Source organism: Corvus hawaiiensis, chromosome 1 (genome assembly GCF_020740725.1).
Source record: "Corvus hawaiiensis isolate bCorHaw1 chromosome 1, bCorHaw1.pri.cur, whole genome shotgun sequence".
Classification (NCBI taxonomy): domain Eukaryota; kingdom Metazoa; phylum Chordata; class Aves; order Passeriformes; family Corvidae; genus Corvus; species Corvus hawaiiensis.
The window spans coordinates 13,542,498-13,558,826 of NC_063213.1; the positions used below are offsets into that span (position 1 = coordinate 13,542,498).

Here is a 16,329-nt window from a genome sequence, read left to right on the forward strand (position 1 = left end):
TACCCTACAGCATGGTCAGTCAGTAGTACTACAGCCATGGTAAACCTTAGGGTCAATTAAAAGAAAAAGTATTTATCTTTAGAAGTAATGAACACAGTTGAAAACAAAACTAATCCTTGAGACTCCTGTTATAGCAGTTTAGTTTTAAGGTACTTCCTCTCCTTTACGCTAGCATGAAATGCTGCATTGCAGTTTCTGCCCTCGGTTAGGAGCAGTCAGAACCTTGAATTCAAAGAGAATGGCAGATCTGTTTTATTTAACCTTATAAAATAAGCATGATTATAGTAGTTGAATTTATATAGTGATTGTTCTTGAAGTTTCAGAAAAGCATTAGGCATGTTTAGAAAAGAGTGACTACATACTTAAATCAGTGCCACTAGAAGGAATTGAAATTACACTCCTTCAGAAAAGATTGAGCAATTTGGAAAAGTAATAGCTAAATATTATTGCTACAAATTGTTCCCTGGAGATGAAAATAAGGCCTGCTTTGGTTGAAGTATCTTGAAAAGTATTTAAGAGATAAATTAACATGATACCATGATTATTTCCACATTGCTTTTGCAGATGCTTACTGGAAACAAGTTTTCCTTGGTGGGTTTGACCTGGAGGTACCTGCTTGTGTGTCCAGGAGTTTGTTAAACACAGATACTGTTCCGTGGGTGTCCTTTAGAGGGGAGGTGGTGGAGTGGTGGTGTGTGGAAGTTCTGGCTTCGTGTCAGCCTACTTAGGAAATGTAGAAAGCTTTGATCATGAGCTACAATGTGCACAGAGGAGAGGAGGGCAAAGAAGGGGAATATAGTTAAAGTCTTGGGAACAGTTTTATAGAGCACAGTGGAAACTCCTGAACCCTTCAGTCCCCCATTCAGTATTAGCAGGGTTTTCCTACATGCAAATCGGTAGAAATGCTCCATATATCTATTCTGGTGTTGATCTGTTGGTGTTTTTCAGCATATGTTAGTTTGCCACTTTATTTGTTCCGTTTGCCAGCTTGGTCCAACAGCCATAGGTGACACCATAGGTGCTCCTGCTCTAAAGCAGACAGGGAGTTGCTGTGTAGGCAGCAGGCAGAGGCCAAGCACCTTGCTGCCTGTGTGTGCTGTGGTGCAGGGAGTGTGGGGGATCTCCTCCCACATACACCCCGCTTACAGCAACTGCAGAGGGGGCAGGGAGATCTTACAGGTACCGCTGTGCATGGCTGACAGGGTGGCAGGGGAGACTAAAGCACCTGACATTCTAAAATTGTAAATCCTATCAAAAACATACGATATCATAGCTGACCTAAATTGTGATAAATTTTTCTGTGATTCGTGTAACTTGTGCATTCCTTCCACATGGTTCAGCAAAGCTGTTTATATTGCAAAGTCTTACTTACCAAGCCTTGAATTTGTAGTTCCCTGAAGAATAACATAGCCATGAGGACAGAGAGTGGTATTTCATATTTAGTCTTAACTTTATAGTTACGGTGTGTTAGAATTGTGAGGCAGTGTATGTAATCATGATTTTCCAACTCTCTGTGTATTAATCATTGTTTAGAGTTCACATACTACACAATTAATTGGCTGTGCCCATTTGGGAACATAATCAGAACTGGTTGTTTCTATCTTTCATGGTACTTGAGATTGATGGCCCCCAAATGAAAATCTTATTTCAAGTACATTTCTGAAATAAATTAGGCTCTTCCTCTTAAGCTGGATGTCACTTGACTAGACAACTCTACCCTCTTAAATCTCCCCTTGAAACATTTTACCAGACTCACTTTTTTTTAATCAGCAGGTTTTGTTTAATCAGCATCTGTCAGGGGTACATGTGTTGGTCTACTACATACAGTTCTGTATGTACAGACATATATATGTGATGGTTATTCCAGTAAAAGCCATCATTCTGGTCTAAGTCTAGTAATGTATTTGAAGAGCTATTGTGGTGACTGAAAAAAACAATGAACTGCTTAAATCCAAGCAATGCTGCAATGATGGGTGGAGGTAAATAAACTCTTGGAAGAAACAGAAAGCACTTCTTTCATCAGGTTCACGTATGGTTCAGTTGTCAAGCTGCAATCCTAAGATGTTCTGCATTTCTTTGGCGTTGCTGCCCAAATTCTAGATCCCCGCATGCAAGATTGTGCACCATTATAACCAGTACATTTCACTGCATATTCATGAGCTACGGATTTGATTACTGTAATTCATATCTGTCATCTAGAGTTAATACTAATAATTACAAATTGTAATCAAGAAACAATTTTGTTGCATTATTTGTTGTATTTAGATGCAGATTATGATGTTAGATCTGTGTTACAGCAAAATAATCTGAAAAGGGCACATTTGTCTTGACTCACTTGTGGATTTACCATAGTTGGAGTTTGTGGCAGTGCTTCAGTAGATGTCTTGGGTTTTCTTTACATGGGATTGAAATAAATCCCATGTAAAAGCTTTATTCTGCAGTTTGGGCAGGACAGTGTTATTTCGTGCTCACAGCATGGATGTAATAGAGTTTAGAGATGCAGTGTCATTCCACTCAGTATGTTTTTCTCAAATATTTAACTTCTTCCCCTTAGCAAAGAGAACATAGTTGTTCACAGCGTAAACTATCAGTAGTCATGGTGAAAAGCATGTTAATCTTTCATAGCCAAATGTAAAGCTTTATTCTTCATTTAATAATTCTCAAATTTGGTTGCCACATGCATTCTAGTGGCAGCATAAAGTAACTTTTCCTTTTTTGTGGGTGCCTGACTTGGTGCTAGTATCAGAGTCCAGGTGCTGGCCTGGACTGCCCTTTGGCGGTGGCACCTCCTAGTGGTTAGAGAGCTGTGTGCTGTGACGAAATGTCATAAAGTCATTAGTTATGACAACGAGCAATGTTCTCAGTGCAATATTTTTGGAATAGGCTGTCAGGAGACGTGAAATGTAGCCAGAACCCCAGGACCTGGGGGTGTTGATCAGCAGCTGGGCTGACCATGAGCCAGTGTGTGCCCAGGCGGCCAAGAAGGCCAGTGACATCCTGGCCTGTATCAGCAATAGTGTGGCCAGGGCAGTGGTTGTTCCCCTGTACTCGGCACTGGGGAGGCCACACCTTGAGTCCTGTGTCCAGCTTTGGGCCCCTAACTACAAGAAAGACACTGAGGTGCTGGAGCATGTCCAGAGAAGGGAAACAGAGCTGATGAAGGGTCTGGAGCACAAGTCTTAGGAGGAGTAGCTGAGGGAGCTGGGATTGTTTAGCCTGCAGAAAAGGAGGCTCAGAGGAGCCCTTATTGCTCTCTACAACTACCTAAAGGAGGTTGTAGCAAAGTGTGGGCCTGTCTTTTCTCCCGGGTAACAAGTGATGGGATGAGAAGAAATGTCCTCAAATTGCACTAGGGGAGCTTTAAATTGGATCTTAGGAAAGGTTTCTTCACAGAAGGGGTTATCAAGCGTGAAAACAGGCTGCCCAGAGGAGTGATTGAGTCACCATCCCTGGAGGCATTTAAAAGATGTGTAGATGTATCCCTTAGGGACATGGTTTTGTGTTGAACTTGGCAGTGCTGGGTTAACAGTTGGGCCTGATGATCTCAGAGGTTTTTTCCCACCTAAGCAATTCTATGATTCTATGCCTAACCCTGCCCTAGAGGAGTCCCATGCAGTGCCACAGGCTGGGGCTGGGGACCGTGAATGGGCAGGAGCCAGCCCTGTACACTGGCACCAGACAGTGTCAACAGGGCATATCCAGGAGACAAAGGAAGGGATCATCCACCACTGCTCAGCATGGTCCATGTCCAATTCTGGGATGTCCTGAGGTCCCTTCTAATCAGAATTATTCCTTGACATTAAGTTATTGGGGCATACAGAGATTCTATTCTATTTAATATTAATGAAATTATGCAGTACATAGGAAAATTGATTTAAAGTAATTAGTGATACGATTTCGCATGGATTTGTGTAGATTGTTTCTAGGTAAAGTGGATGAGTTAAAAAAATAAATAAAAATTCCAGGCTTTTACGATGCGTGGAGGTAATGCATTAATAGAAAGCACTTAACATATCCTTGTGGGGTAGGAAAACAGGAAGTTTAGCACTACTGTAGATCTCAGACTACTTTTCTTGCAGATTAAGGAAATTACCATTTTTTTTCAGAAAAGCAAGGATTTCATCTATATATTCGAAAGTTTATACAAACTGCGAAGTGTCTAACAGCCAAATTTACCATTTTTAATGGCAACCTTTTGCCACTTAAAGCAAGATTCAGTAGTTCCTTGATGCTTCTTTTTGTACTCCAGTAGTAATGCAACACAACTCAATATGTAGTAGTGTTCCAGCAGTTTACTGACCATATCATTTCGATTTAGTGGGTTTTAGGAGGCATTTAATTGCTGAAGTAGATGACTGTTTGGGTCATGTTTTTGGCTATCAGACTTCTACGCTGAGGACTGACACTGATAGTGTAATGTGATCAATTTTTAAGTGAATCTTTGTTGAAACTGGACATACAGGATGCATGCAAAGCCCAACAATACTTTTTTTTTTCCTTCATAAACACCCTTTCCAACATTTCAGTGTGTCAGGAAGAGTGATATTTGCCATAAGTTCAGATTTTGTCTTGGATGGATTTCTGATAAGCTAAAGCCCTCTTAGCAAGGCTGGGAAAGCATTGATGAGTGTAAAAGTAGAACAAGATGCTTCAGTGATTAGGCTTGTATGTTTTTCTTTTTTTCATAACTGGTTCATATCAGATGAAGTTGAAGACATTATGTATACTCTTGAATGTTTGAAAAAATTGAATCCTAGACCAAGCCCTCCTTTATGGTATGATGTGTAACCTTCCTGGGTGTGTATTCGTCTTTCTCAGTAGTACAGAATAGCAAGAAATTAGCTTTAGTGTGGTGCATCTTCAGAACGAAGAGCAGTTTTACAGGTTAAGGATCAAAAAGATGAAAGAGATAAGGCTTATTTTCTGCTGTACAGTGCTCAACTATTTTCTGTTGTAGTCTGTAGCCCTGGTTTTCTTGACTTCATTGGATACAGGGCAGGTGTATGTGAACGTGCTCTAAAATTCACATGAGGGGAGTGATTGCAGGTGCAGTGAAGTAGAAATGAAAAAGGTGACTGTCCCTTCAACTCATCACCTGGTAACTTAAGAGTTGCTACAGGTATCAGTTGCTTTCTGAGCCTTACTGGGGCACTTTCATTAATGTTAAGTATTCTTCTGGCTTGTGCCCTTGCCGAGACAGTGAATGCACTTACGTTGTACCATTAGTGCCAACTGTCTGTGCTGCAGCATCAACGTACTTTAGAGAGCAGTCGGCTTTGAAGCTGATTTTCCCATTGGTGCTCTTGTGTGTTATGCAGCAGATCTTTGTGCCTGAAGTTCAAGGAGACAGATGATGGGATGGAGATGCAATTTAAACCTAGGGACTTGTTCTTGCTGGCTTCTCAGGCTGTGGAATGTAACTGGAATCCAGCTGACGTTGCAAGCATTCATGGCTGTCTTTTGGCACCTGAACTGCTTGTTTGGATGGTTCCTACCAGCAACACAGAGCTAGACAGGGAAATGAATGAATTCACTGGCAAATTTTCAGATATATTAGTTTTTTATTAACCATATTTTCCTTTCAGACTGTGTTAACACGCCCAAGTGCCATATGCTGCTGAACAGACAAGTCCAGTACACACCCCAGTCTGGTGATTTAGTTGGTTTTTATCTGCCTGTATTCTTGCCACAAAGGCTTTATCTATTCTCAAAAAACTCAATCCAGTGAAGACAGCCACACACAGGGCCTTGCAGTCTTGAATTCCAGATGGTTTTAAGCAAAGACTAATAATATATTTATTTATCTCTTCATTTGTACGTGAGAAGTTATATTGACATGCTTGGATATGCCTCTGCTCTGTCCTTTGTCCTGGTGGCGAGTTTGTTTTCCTTTGAGAGTTACACTGATATACCTGTGCACAATTGTCCAGCTGATAGTGGTTTTTAAAAATCACGTAAGCATCTGTGTTAAAGCAAAAAGCTGTAAATTATATCTAAATTTAAATAATTCTAGTTCTAGAAACAGGGTCTTGATAGGCATGGAGAGGCTCTGGGAGCTCAGCTTGGCAAAGCCAATCCATTTCCCAAGAATGCTGTGTGGTAAAAAATACATTTCCTATTCAAGCCAGAACAGATTAGAAAATAAAGGAGTGTGGGGGAAAAATACCTGTTTTACTTGATTTCCAGATGTGTGACAAACTGTAGCGGCAACTGGTTTGCACCCAGCTGAAGGGAAACACAGTTGGGAAATGTGGGCAAAGTGAAGAAGTACAAAGACCTCTTGGAGAGAGCTTGGTGTCCTCTCCCAGTAGTGTTCTCTGCATGGGCTCCAAACAGCACACAAGAAATTACACACACACACACACACACACACGTTCCTCTGCCATCCCAGCTCCAGCTACTTAATTGTAGCCATGCAGATAATTGTAATTTTTCTGATGCTTCAGGACATCCTGCTGGTGACAGGTGAGATTAAATCGCAGTAGTGGGCACAATTAGTTAACACTGAACATTGTTCATCAGGCTTATAGGAGCCTGATTTTCTGCTTTCTGTTAAATAGATTGCTACTTCTCAGAGGTTTGTGGTGCTCTCTTCTTGTGAGACAGGGAAAAAGTATTTCAAAGAATAGTCTTATTTAATGTAATTTTTAATGTTAAATATTGCAATATATTTTAGGAAAGGGTACATTTGTGAAAACCAAAACACCTATTTAGATGTAAAGGAATAAGAAATCTTCCTATGCCATTAATAAGAACACATTGCTGTTTCCATTCTGATTTCTAGATATTGTTTTCCACATATGGTCCTTGTTTCCATTATGTGGGAACATGAAATTGTTAGCTACAGAACACTGAATGATATTACTTAAACTAATGGTTTTCTCAGTTTTTCCTTTGTGCTTTTTAGAAGTCATTTTATGTAATAAACAGAATGTGAATGGCTGCAGTCTTGCTGCCCTTTTAATGTGCTCTTGCTTCCAGTCTCAGTGCTGGTGTTCACTTAGCAAATATTTATCTCTCATTGCTGAGGACTTTGGAGCAGAAAATGTGGTGCTCATGAGCTTAAATTATGAGTACCTTTATAATCATCATCAAGTTGAATAGTTAAATGGGTGTAGACAGGAAACAGGAGATCTGACTTGCTTAGACTTGAGCTGAGTGATGCAATATTTAAATGGAGATATTATAAATTAGGCTTAGTGTTACTTCTATCCTTGTCAATGAAGTGAACTTGCTGGTTCTTCTGCATGAACTAGTGGCAAAGGCATCTATACAGCTTTTTCAAAATAATTGCACTTTGCTAACTTAATACACTGGTGGAGCAGTGTAGCTAATGAGTTCTCTATCACCACTTGTTTTTCTGTCTAAATGCATTGCAGATTTGGAGAGTGCAGTACCCTTTTACACAATCATAACAGTGAGAGAATATAAATGTAGCTTTGTTTTATTGACAAAATATGAAAATCTGATTCTAATATGCAAATTCAAATTTTGAAACAACAGCATCATGCCTGACTAAACCATAACTTTGAAGCAGGTTTCTTGAAAAACTTGTGAGAGATTTTTAAAGTTTTGCTTAATTTTTTTTTTTTTTTTTACAGAAACTGACTTTTGTAGATTTTATATACTTAGCATTTTTTTCTGTTTAATAACTAGAAGACATTTTCTTTTTAGCTTATATAAGCACCCTGTTGCACATGCCCTGTGCAGATCTCTGTGGGTAGGTGTTGGTGGCAGTCCCTCATTTTTGACATCTCACTTGAGAGCCCTGTACTGCCACCCAGAGAGGATGATCCCAAAGGTGTTCAGGTGTCGTGAAGGAGTGATTGGACCACTTTGCCCTACAGACAAGGTTGAGTCAACTCCAGTAAATTCTGGAAATAGCCAGTTTCCACTTTAGGAACTGGTCTAAGCCAAAACAGTATGTTTGACTGCTTCAGAAAATGTTTGAAGACTGTATTACTGATATTGTGTAGGGAATTGTGAATATCTGTTTACTGGCTGAGATTGAGAAACACAATTTGACCAAGCTGTGAATACAGATGTACTTGTAACATCCATGTAGGAGTACCTGAATTACAATCAAGTCTGGTTCGGTTTCTTTCGTATTTAGCAAACAGTGCATATGAGCTTACTTTAGTACAACATTATGTTCACTTTAGACAGATCATTGAGTAGGAATTTAAATGTGAACATTTATGCAGTTTGGTTTTTTCATGTTGTTTGGTTGACTATTATATAGAATAATTGCTAAAACTTGGAACCATAAATCACTGTGGATTTTCATAACTTGGTAAACTCACTAGCTTCAATGTTGTTTTCTTTATTTTCTTTCTCTCTTTTTTTCCCTCCCAGTATGGTGTAACTAATCTCTATACAATGCAAGTACTCCCTTCCCTCCTAGACCTCACTTCCCTCCCAATCCTGCCCCACCAAATCCTTGATTTATGCAAAACCTTTAATAGAGTAAAAGGGCCTCAAGAGAAGACTGTTCTGATGTTTGGAGAGGGCTTTAATGAAAAGTTGCATTGTTATTTCATATTTACTTACCAAATCCCGCCAGAGTAAATTCTTGCCAAACTAGTTTTATATATTTCTTGTCTGGTCTTGCTCACGTATTGTTTTGTATCAGGACCTTGTCTGACAGGAAAAACAACCAGAGCAGTTCAGGCTATGGCAGTACTAATAGGTGATGCAGTAAAAATGAAGTCTATCTAAAACTTCTTATGCAATATTGAGAAACCTTTAAAGGAAGTAATTAGCAGAAGTGATGCAGCTTATATATCAAAGCTATTTTTAAGTAGATTGTGCATGCTGAAATAGCACAATAGTGATTTAGAAATGGGTGTTTCTGCTATTGATTCTGTAATCCTGAATTATTTTTTACATTTGCCTTGGAGGTAAGAAATAGTTGTGGTAGGAAGCAAAAAACAAGGATACATGGATATTGAAGTTGTAGTTTCAGTTTGGGTGCTGTTTGTTTTGATGGATGTATAGTCAGGTCACTGAGCCAGTATTGCAGTTATCTGTTTTTAATGTTTCCATTCTTCAGTAAGAAGATTAAGTGTTGCAAACAAAAACGGTGAATTGGGTGATGTATGAGGGATCAGGCTCTTAAAGCCCAAACTAGGTTTTCCAGCTATGATTTTGCAGTGAAAGCTAGCTTATGGTTCAATTGTAGCTTGGCTTTGAGATGGAGAATCTCAGCAGAGGAAACCTGAATCAAGTCCTTTAGGAGTGCAAGGTGCTTCACAGTCTGTTTTGTTGTGTCTTCTAAGTCTTGGTTTTTGCAAATGTATTTCAGTCTTTTGTGTAGATATGAGAGGCAGAGATTTTTTTAATGGGCTGGAGGATGAGGAAGGATTTTCTTTCCTTTAATTTGAGAGCGGAGTTTACAAAGGCATCCCTTCAGTGGACTGCCCTTTGAAGATGTTTGTTAAGGAATGTTGAAAGATTTCTGGTGTACACAGGTGACTTTGTCCAGCCCTTTCTGTCTTATTGGAGTATTCAAACTTACAAGTTTATCCTAGTATTTGTATTATGTACCTTTTTTACAGAGCAGGTTTGTGTATTAGATAGCTACATAGGCACCTCTGTATGCATGACAATGTGAATAATGTAATACCATTTTAAATTATTCCCGAATCTTTACTTTTAAAAAATGGATGCTGAGTTATCTCCAGTAATATGCTAACAACAGTAAGTCTGTTTAAGGAAAACCCACATACTAGAAATCCAGTTAATCGTATAGTAAGTGCTTGCTTAGAAGAAACTGAAAGTAATGATATTTAGTACTTACAGAAATCAGAGAAAAAAGTCTGTAATTTAATTTTTGAAATGACTGGCCTAATGACTGTAAAATGTAATTCTGAAATTTGATCATCTGACGATGACGACTTGCGGCAGGATTTCAAGAGGATGTACTTACACAAACAATGAAGTAAATTTCATAGTTATCAGATTTCTCCAAATTATTTAACCTATGCATATATATCATGTGCAAATACATAGAGTTCTAAGATATTAAAACCAAGATTAGTATTTCTTGATATTCTTTTGTGCAACATGTTCTGTCAGGATTTAAACACACATATATGGATTTAGAGGAATTCTCATAGTCTTCTTTCTTGTCCTCTTCCATCTTTAAGAAATCAAAATATTTTCAAGCCTTTTAGGGTGGAGGTTATTTATTTATTTATAACTTCTATTTTAAGTGTGGGTGGTTTTTTGTTAGGTTCAGGTTTGGCTTTATTTTTATTATTTTTGTTTGTTTGCTTTGTCACTTCTAGACACCATACCTGAAAAGGCTGATGCTAATTGCTATTCTTAGGAAGTCAGGAACTCTGCAAGTTGGTGCAAGTTTGATGGTCCTCTGAGTAGAAACTTTGTGCAGCCATGCCTTCTCAGAGAAAAGCAAGGAAGCTCTTTTACTGTGAGACATTGAACAACAGCCCGGGGCCTTGAGGGGTGTATTTGAGAAGCAGGATTATGTATCATAGTCAGGTTGTGTATTTACAGAGCAACTTTCCCCCATTAGGAAACATATCCTTTAAGAATAGCACATCGAGGATTAACCAGCACTTGGGTCATGTAGTCATACACTGGAGACACTTTGTGGACACAACCTTATTCCCTATGGCTTCCTTTGCTGTCAAAAGTAATAATAAAGACTATAAAGCCAGTGTTCCCAATTACTGGTAGACACATGTATGAACACAAAGCCACACACACACATTTATATGCATATATGTGTGTGTAAACGTGCGTGTATGTATCATTTTTTATTTTAAATGTGGGAAGTGTTCTTAGTATAAAATTTAGATATTCCATTTACCAGCTCTACCAAAGGACAGGTAGAAAGTCTTTTGATGGTGTTTAAATATTGGTTTGTGCCTTTTATAGCTGTTCGGTAAAAAGGTCACACGTTTTACAGCTGCATGTAACCTTTTTTGCCTGTTGACCACTGTCTGAGAGACTTCATTTCGAGGACAATATATTTTCCTTTTATTGAGGGAATATTGGGAATGTAATGTGCAGTAATATTGGGAATGTGTCACAGTCCTAGATGTCAATAATGGGATTGTGGCTCATGCAGATCAAACAGAAGAGGGAAGACTACGTATACAGTATGAGGCAATTTAAGAAAGAACTTTGGCTTTACACCTCAATTTACATTTATTTACAGAAGTATGACCTAAATAAATGTTTGATGTCAGGCATTTGTAGGACTGCGATGCTAACTGTGGTGGAATAACATTTTCCTGTTGGCATATGATATCTGATACTATTTTCTTCTGCTTTTATGCAGGATCCAAACTATTGGATACAAGTCCATCGACTGGAGCACGGGGATGGTGGGATCCTAGACCTCGATGATATTCTTTGTGATGTAGCTGATGACAAAGACCGTGTAAGTACAAATGGCTACGAGGGCAGCATGGCACAAACTGCACATCAGCCTATCAGTGTTGTCTGTTCCCTGCACGTGTCCCAAAGTGGGAGTCAACACAGAGATTTTAGACATTTTTTATGTAGTTGCCTTACAGATGTGAGAAATCTGTTACTGTCATGGGTTTTTTTAAATTGAAATAATGGGTTTTCCATCCTTTCTGGTTCTTTAACAGTTCAAATAGGAAAAGGAGACTGCAAGGACAAAAAATCTCATACAGTGGAACAATGATGCAAGAAAAAAAACCCCTGTAAATTGATGTTGCAGCTGTGTGTTACCAGTTGAATATGTGCAAAACCAGTGCTGGTTTTAAACTGTTGAGTGTTGGGGTTTTTTTCAAAAATCATTTTTGGAGGAGCTGCTAGTTACGCAGAACTTGAGACAGTAATTATACAGTGCTGGGTCTTGAGTGCTTTTATTTTTTTTTAAGTCGAGATTTAGATTGCAGTAGCTAAGAGGCTTTTTGTTTGGGGCTATAGATACAAGTATCCTCGTATTACTTGTTCAAAAACGGGTGGGTAAGAAACACTGTGGCAAACTGTATAGCTATGTAAATATGCCACTTTTCTCTGGAAATCCACACGTTTGCTGAAGCTCTTGAAGTAATCTGAGCCTGATACAGACTTCAGTCTGGAAATGTGTTTCAGGACCATGCTCCTTTACAGACAGTATCCTTAATTGCCTCTGTTGGAAGCAACAGGCACTGTCAAGGCTCCTTGAAAACTGGCCAAATGATGACTCTTAGGCTAATTTTTCAGAAATAGATACTTTGCCTGCAGTTATTTATTGTGACAAAACTTAATTGACATGGTTATTTCAACCAGGACTTTATAGAGAAAAATGATATGAGGAGTCTTGGGACATGAAGACTCCTCACTGTCTGAAATGTTGGGATTACTCAAGCTGTGTAGGGTAACAGTGCTGAGTTTTCAGGAATTTCTTCCATAAAAATAGTGCCCAGATAAGATTTCATGAAAAGCTAATTAAAACCTGTAGTTGGTTATCTCATATTGAAGTGCTCAGTTGTGTGATTAGTTTAGCTTTTGCTTACAGGCCTCAGGGAGGCTGGTGCAAGTTGTCACTAAATATAAATATTTTATATATATATATATATATATACACACATATGTATATACACACACAGACTTATTTGAATAATGCACTTCTTAGCTCCTCACGTGCATTTCCCTTCAGAAGTTTGAATTCTGGTGACTTCAAGACCTTATTCTTTGGATGTTACCTTGTCTTGCTGCCTTTAAGTGGGGTAATTCCTCACAGTGAAACTCTGTGGGTGTATTTATGTGTGTGACTAATAGTTGAAAAACTCTGACTGCAACTGAAGCAGGCAAAGTCATTATTACAATATTGTTTTTCTGTATAGATGGACAAGATACCTAGCAATTAGTAGTATTTATCTCTGCATTTGCCAAGCTCATCTCTACTGATGGCACCTATGAGTTAAATTTCCTTTTTTTTAAAGGACCATGCAAGCAACATTGATTAGGAAGGTGCAATATAAACATGCACTGTGCTATACTGGTTTATATCCTTGAATTAGTCATTCTCGCTTGACTTTCATGTTTGGGTCTTTTTAAGTATTTTGGTGATTAGTCATTGTATTTTAGCTTCCTGTAGTGTGTTTTACAGCTGACCTTAGTGGCTTCCTTTAATTTTGGGTTGTTAGCTTTGCCTCCATAGCAAGTGTATCAACTGGTTTAGTGTTGCTAAACTAATATAGGCCTTGTTAATGCCAGGTTTGTAATATATTTCCAGTTAGGGATATTTTGTATCTGTACACTTAAACATACCTTGTAAAAAAGCATTTAAACAGATGGTGTCTAAACATGTAATTAAATGATTACTGAGGTCTGTAGGATTAGCTGCGCTTAAAATAAAACATTTGCCTATATCTCTCTCTTTTAAAATTGGGACAAAAATGTCTAGGATATTGGAAAACTGAACACTTAATGTTTTAGTGTTTGTTTTCACAAGGAACTTCCTTACGTTCTTGAAAAGAAGTTCGTTGTGTTATTTACTTTCTGACATCTGTATTTTTGAAAATCAGTTTGCTCTTACCATGGTTCTTTAGATTTACGGATCAGTCCCACAGTGAGAAATGTAATTTTTGTCTTTTTGATGTTGCTTTTATGCTATAATTGTGCAGTGTTGTATCAGCACAATACAGAATGCAGAGCAGCTAAGGGCCACTTGTCCTCTTGATGGATTTATTGCTCTCTATAGTCAACTGCCTTAGTAAAATAAAACACTTAAGTGATGTGAATATATTTATTCTGATTCCACTGTCTCCATGGAGAAAATGTTCTGTCCTATAACAAATACAAAGACCCTTAGAGCAGCTGTTCTAAATGGAATGAGTGAAGTATCTTTGATGGCATCCTTTACATTAAAATGCACCATGGTAGGGTGACTTTATTTAGCTTCTTCTATCCCTATATTTTGGTATTCTCGTGTCACTTACTAAAACAGAATGGATGAGTAAGGGTTAGCCAGTTGCTTTCTGGAATAATTTGTGAAGTTCAGTGTTGTTCCTCCTTAAAAAAAAGGAGTATAACATGAAACAAACTACATGGAAAAATTGATTTTGCTAAGCTCTCTGTTCCTTTGTTCCTTTCTGAAACAGCTTTCCTTAAGCCCTTTAACAGAGTTCATTGAGAACGTGCGTAAAGCATTCTAACTTAGCCAGCATGAGATTTGGACATTTCTATCACACAATATCACTACATGTGAAGTTGCTTGGTTAATGCAGTTAATGGTAATAACCGTATAACTAAGAAATGAATAAATGCTCATTTGAATATTTTTTTCATAAAAAACCTTTTAAAATTTATTGAAATGTAATTTTTTTCCAGGTTTTACTATGGAAATATGTATAGTTTTCAGTTGAAACACATCAGTGTTTTTTATATTTCTATATTTCTGTGTATACATGAATGCAAGTGGGCTGACTTGTTCTTATTGTTTTTGAAAAATATTTGGATACAAGAAGCAAGATTCTATTTTCAGCTAGCATTTAGTCAACTGCATAACCTACTTCCATTATTTTAAAAATACAGGTTTCTTGTGCATTTAGTGGTTAGACCAATATTTTAAAGATAGGTTAATAACCTTTTTTGTTTGGATTTCTGTAATTTGCAAAAGTATCCCTCTCTATGAAGACTTTCAAAAAACATATGTCATCTTGATAAGTTTCCAACTTGATGATAGCATACTTGATGACCTCAGTTCAGTTTTTAGTAGGCAGACGTTCTCAGCAGCAGCAAAAATAAAAACCCAACTGCAGAAAAAAACCCAGAACCCAGTCATCCTTAATTGTGTTTTCTTTTGGTAGACAGAGGTACGTAGACACTTTAGTAATTCTCACACTTTGGGTATAATAGGGAAGTGCTTATTCTGAGATCTCATAGACTCTTACTAACCATGAAAAAAATATTGAGGAAATTGTGGTGTAATCACATTTAAAAAACACCCAAAGCAACCAACAAACCCAAAGTATGTGTTTGAATGTAACTTGCTCCCATTTGAATTCTCACTGAAATAGTAATTTGTATTTTGAACAACTTAAAAAAAAATGTTTTGTGTGCAATTATATGTAATTTTTACGTGCATAGAAATGCTCAGACTGTTGCTCCGTGGGAAAATTTAGAGATCAAAATGTCTGTGCTTGGTGTAGCTATATTCCTGAAAAATCAGAGTTTTTTCTTCCCAAGAGAACAACAAAGATCTGCCATTAACAGCCACTGGTTGTGGTGAGCAGCTGGGCAAATAGAGCTGCTTTGAAACAATGTAGGTATGAACCTAATGTCAATTATTCATAAATTCAATTGCTCCAATATATTAATTTTTTGCCAAATTAGTTTGGGATTAACAATGTGTAAATGTTAAAAGCCTTGGCCTCTTATAATTTCCTTTATCACTGTCCTAAGAAATTCAACACTGGTTCTCAAAAACCACAGTAATTTGGTATATGCTTAGATTTACAGCCTGGCTTTATTTCTCTAAACTAAGTCAGGCATGGGCTCTCTTTGCTTGACTTAACATTTTCAAATATTCAGTCAGCTCTTTACCCTGCATAATTCATACTTACACCCACTGAGTGCAGAGATAAAAACCAGAGGAATATGGTGTGGTCTTGTCTGGAGTGAAGTCTCATGCTTCCCACAGTGTTTGTGTGTGTAGTGCTCTATCTGGCCCAGGTCACTGGAAGTTCAAGGTGATGTTGGTGCTTAGTGCTGCTTAGACAAACTTCAAACCTCCCAGAAAGACATACAAGAAGTTGGCGGTTTGAGTGGAATACTGCTGGTGAGAATGGGTTGGAGATTAATTTCATAGATCTATGCTGAAATGGAATTTGTAAACATTCATGAGCTAGAGTTAACTGTGTTAAGTAAGCAAACTGCAGCTGAAATTCAGTGAAATCAATTGTGCTTCATTTGCATCTGCTATTAAGAAACCTTCAGAGACTCTATTAATGTTATTATGAAGTTAATGCCTGCTCACTTCAAGTGGGAAGAAATGTGAAGACTTCTAGTGGGAAAAAGTCTTTGAGCAGCTTCTTTACATAATATGAAGGCATATTAGGACCTTTTCCCAGTGTAGTGGAAAGGAAATGAACTTTTGGGTTTTGTGTTAAAACAGATGGTCAATTCTAAGTAATACTGTTGTTTTGTTTACTTCCTCTTGGAAAGCTCTGTTGAGTTAGAGAGACGTGATACACAAAATGTGGGTTTGGAAAGGATGACTGTTTTGTTTGTAATAAATGTTAACTGGAAGCCTACACAGAAATAAGGCTATTTTGAGCAAATGCATTATAATGTTAAGGTTAGCTAGGGACTGGAGGGCTGTGATTACAGTATCCTGCT

The 16,329-nt window shown here is 37.9% G+C and overlaps 1 protein-coding gene across 22 annotated transcripts in view; it reads left to right on the top strand.

The window, feature by feature from the left end:
- PARD3 (par-3 family cell polarity regulator) overlaps positions 1–16,329 on the top strand; it is a 450,644-nt gene that overhangs the window by 37,649 nt on the left and 396,666 nt on the right. For all 22 annotated transcript variants that reach the window (XM_048292146.1, XM_048292221.1, XM_048292304.1 and 19 more), the window contains exon 2: positions 11,309–11,410. In XM_048292146.1, coding sequence (XP_048148103.1) covers positions 11,309–11,410 — 102 coding nt within the window. The remainder of the gene's footprint in view (positions 1–11,308; positions 11,411–16,329) is intronic.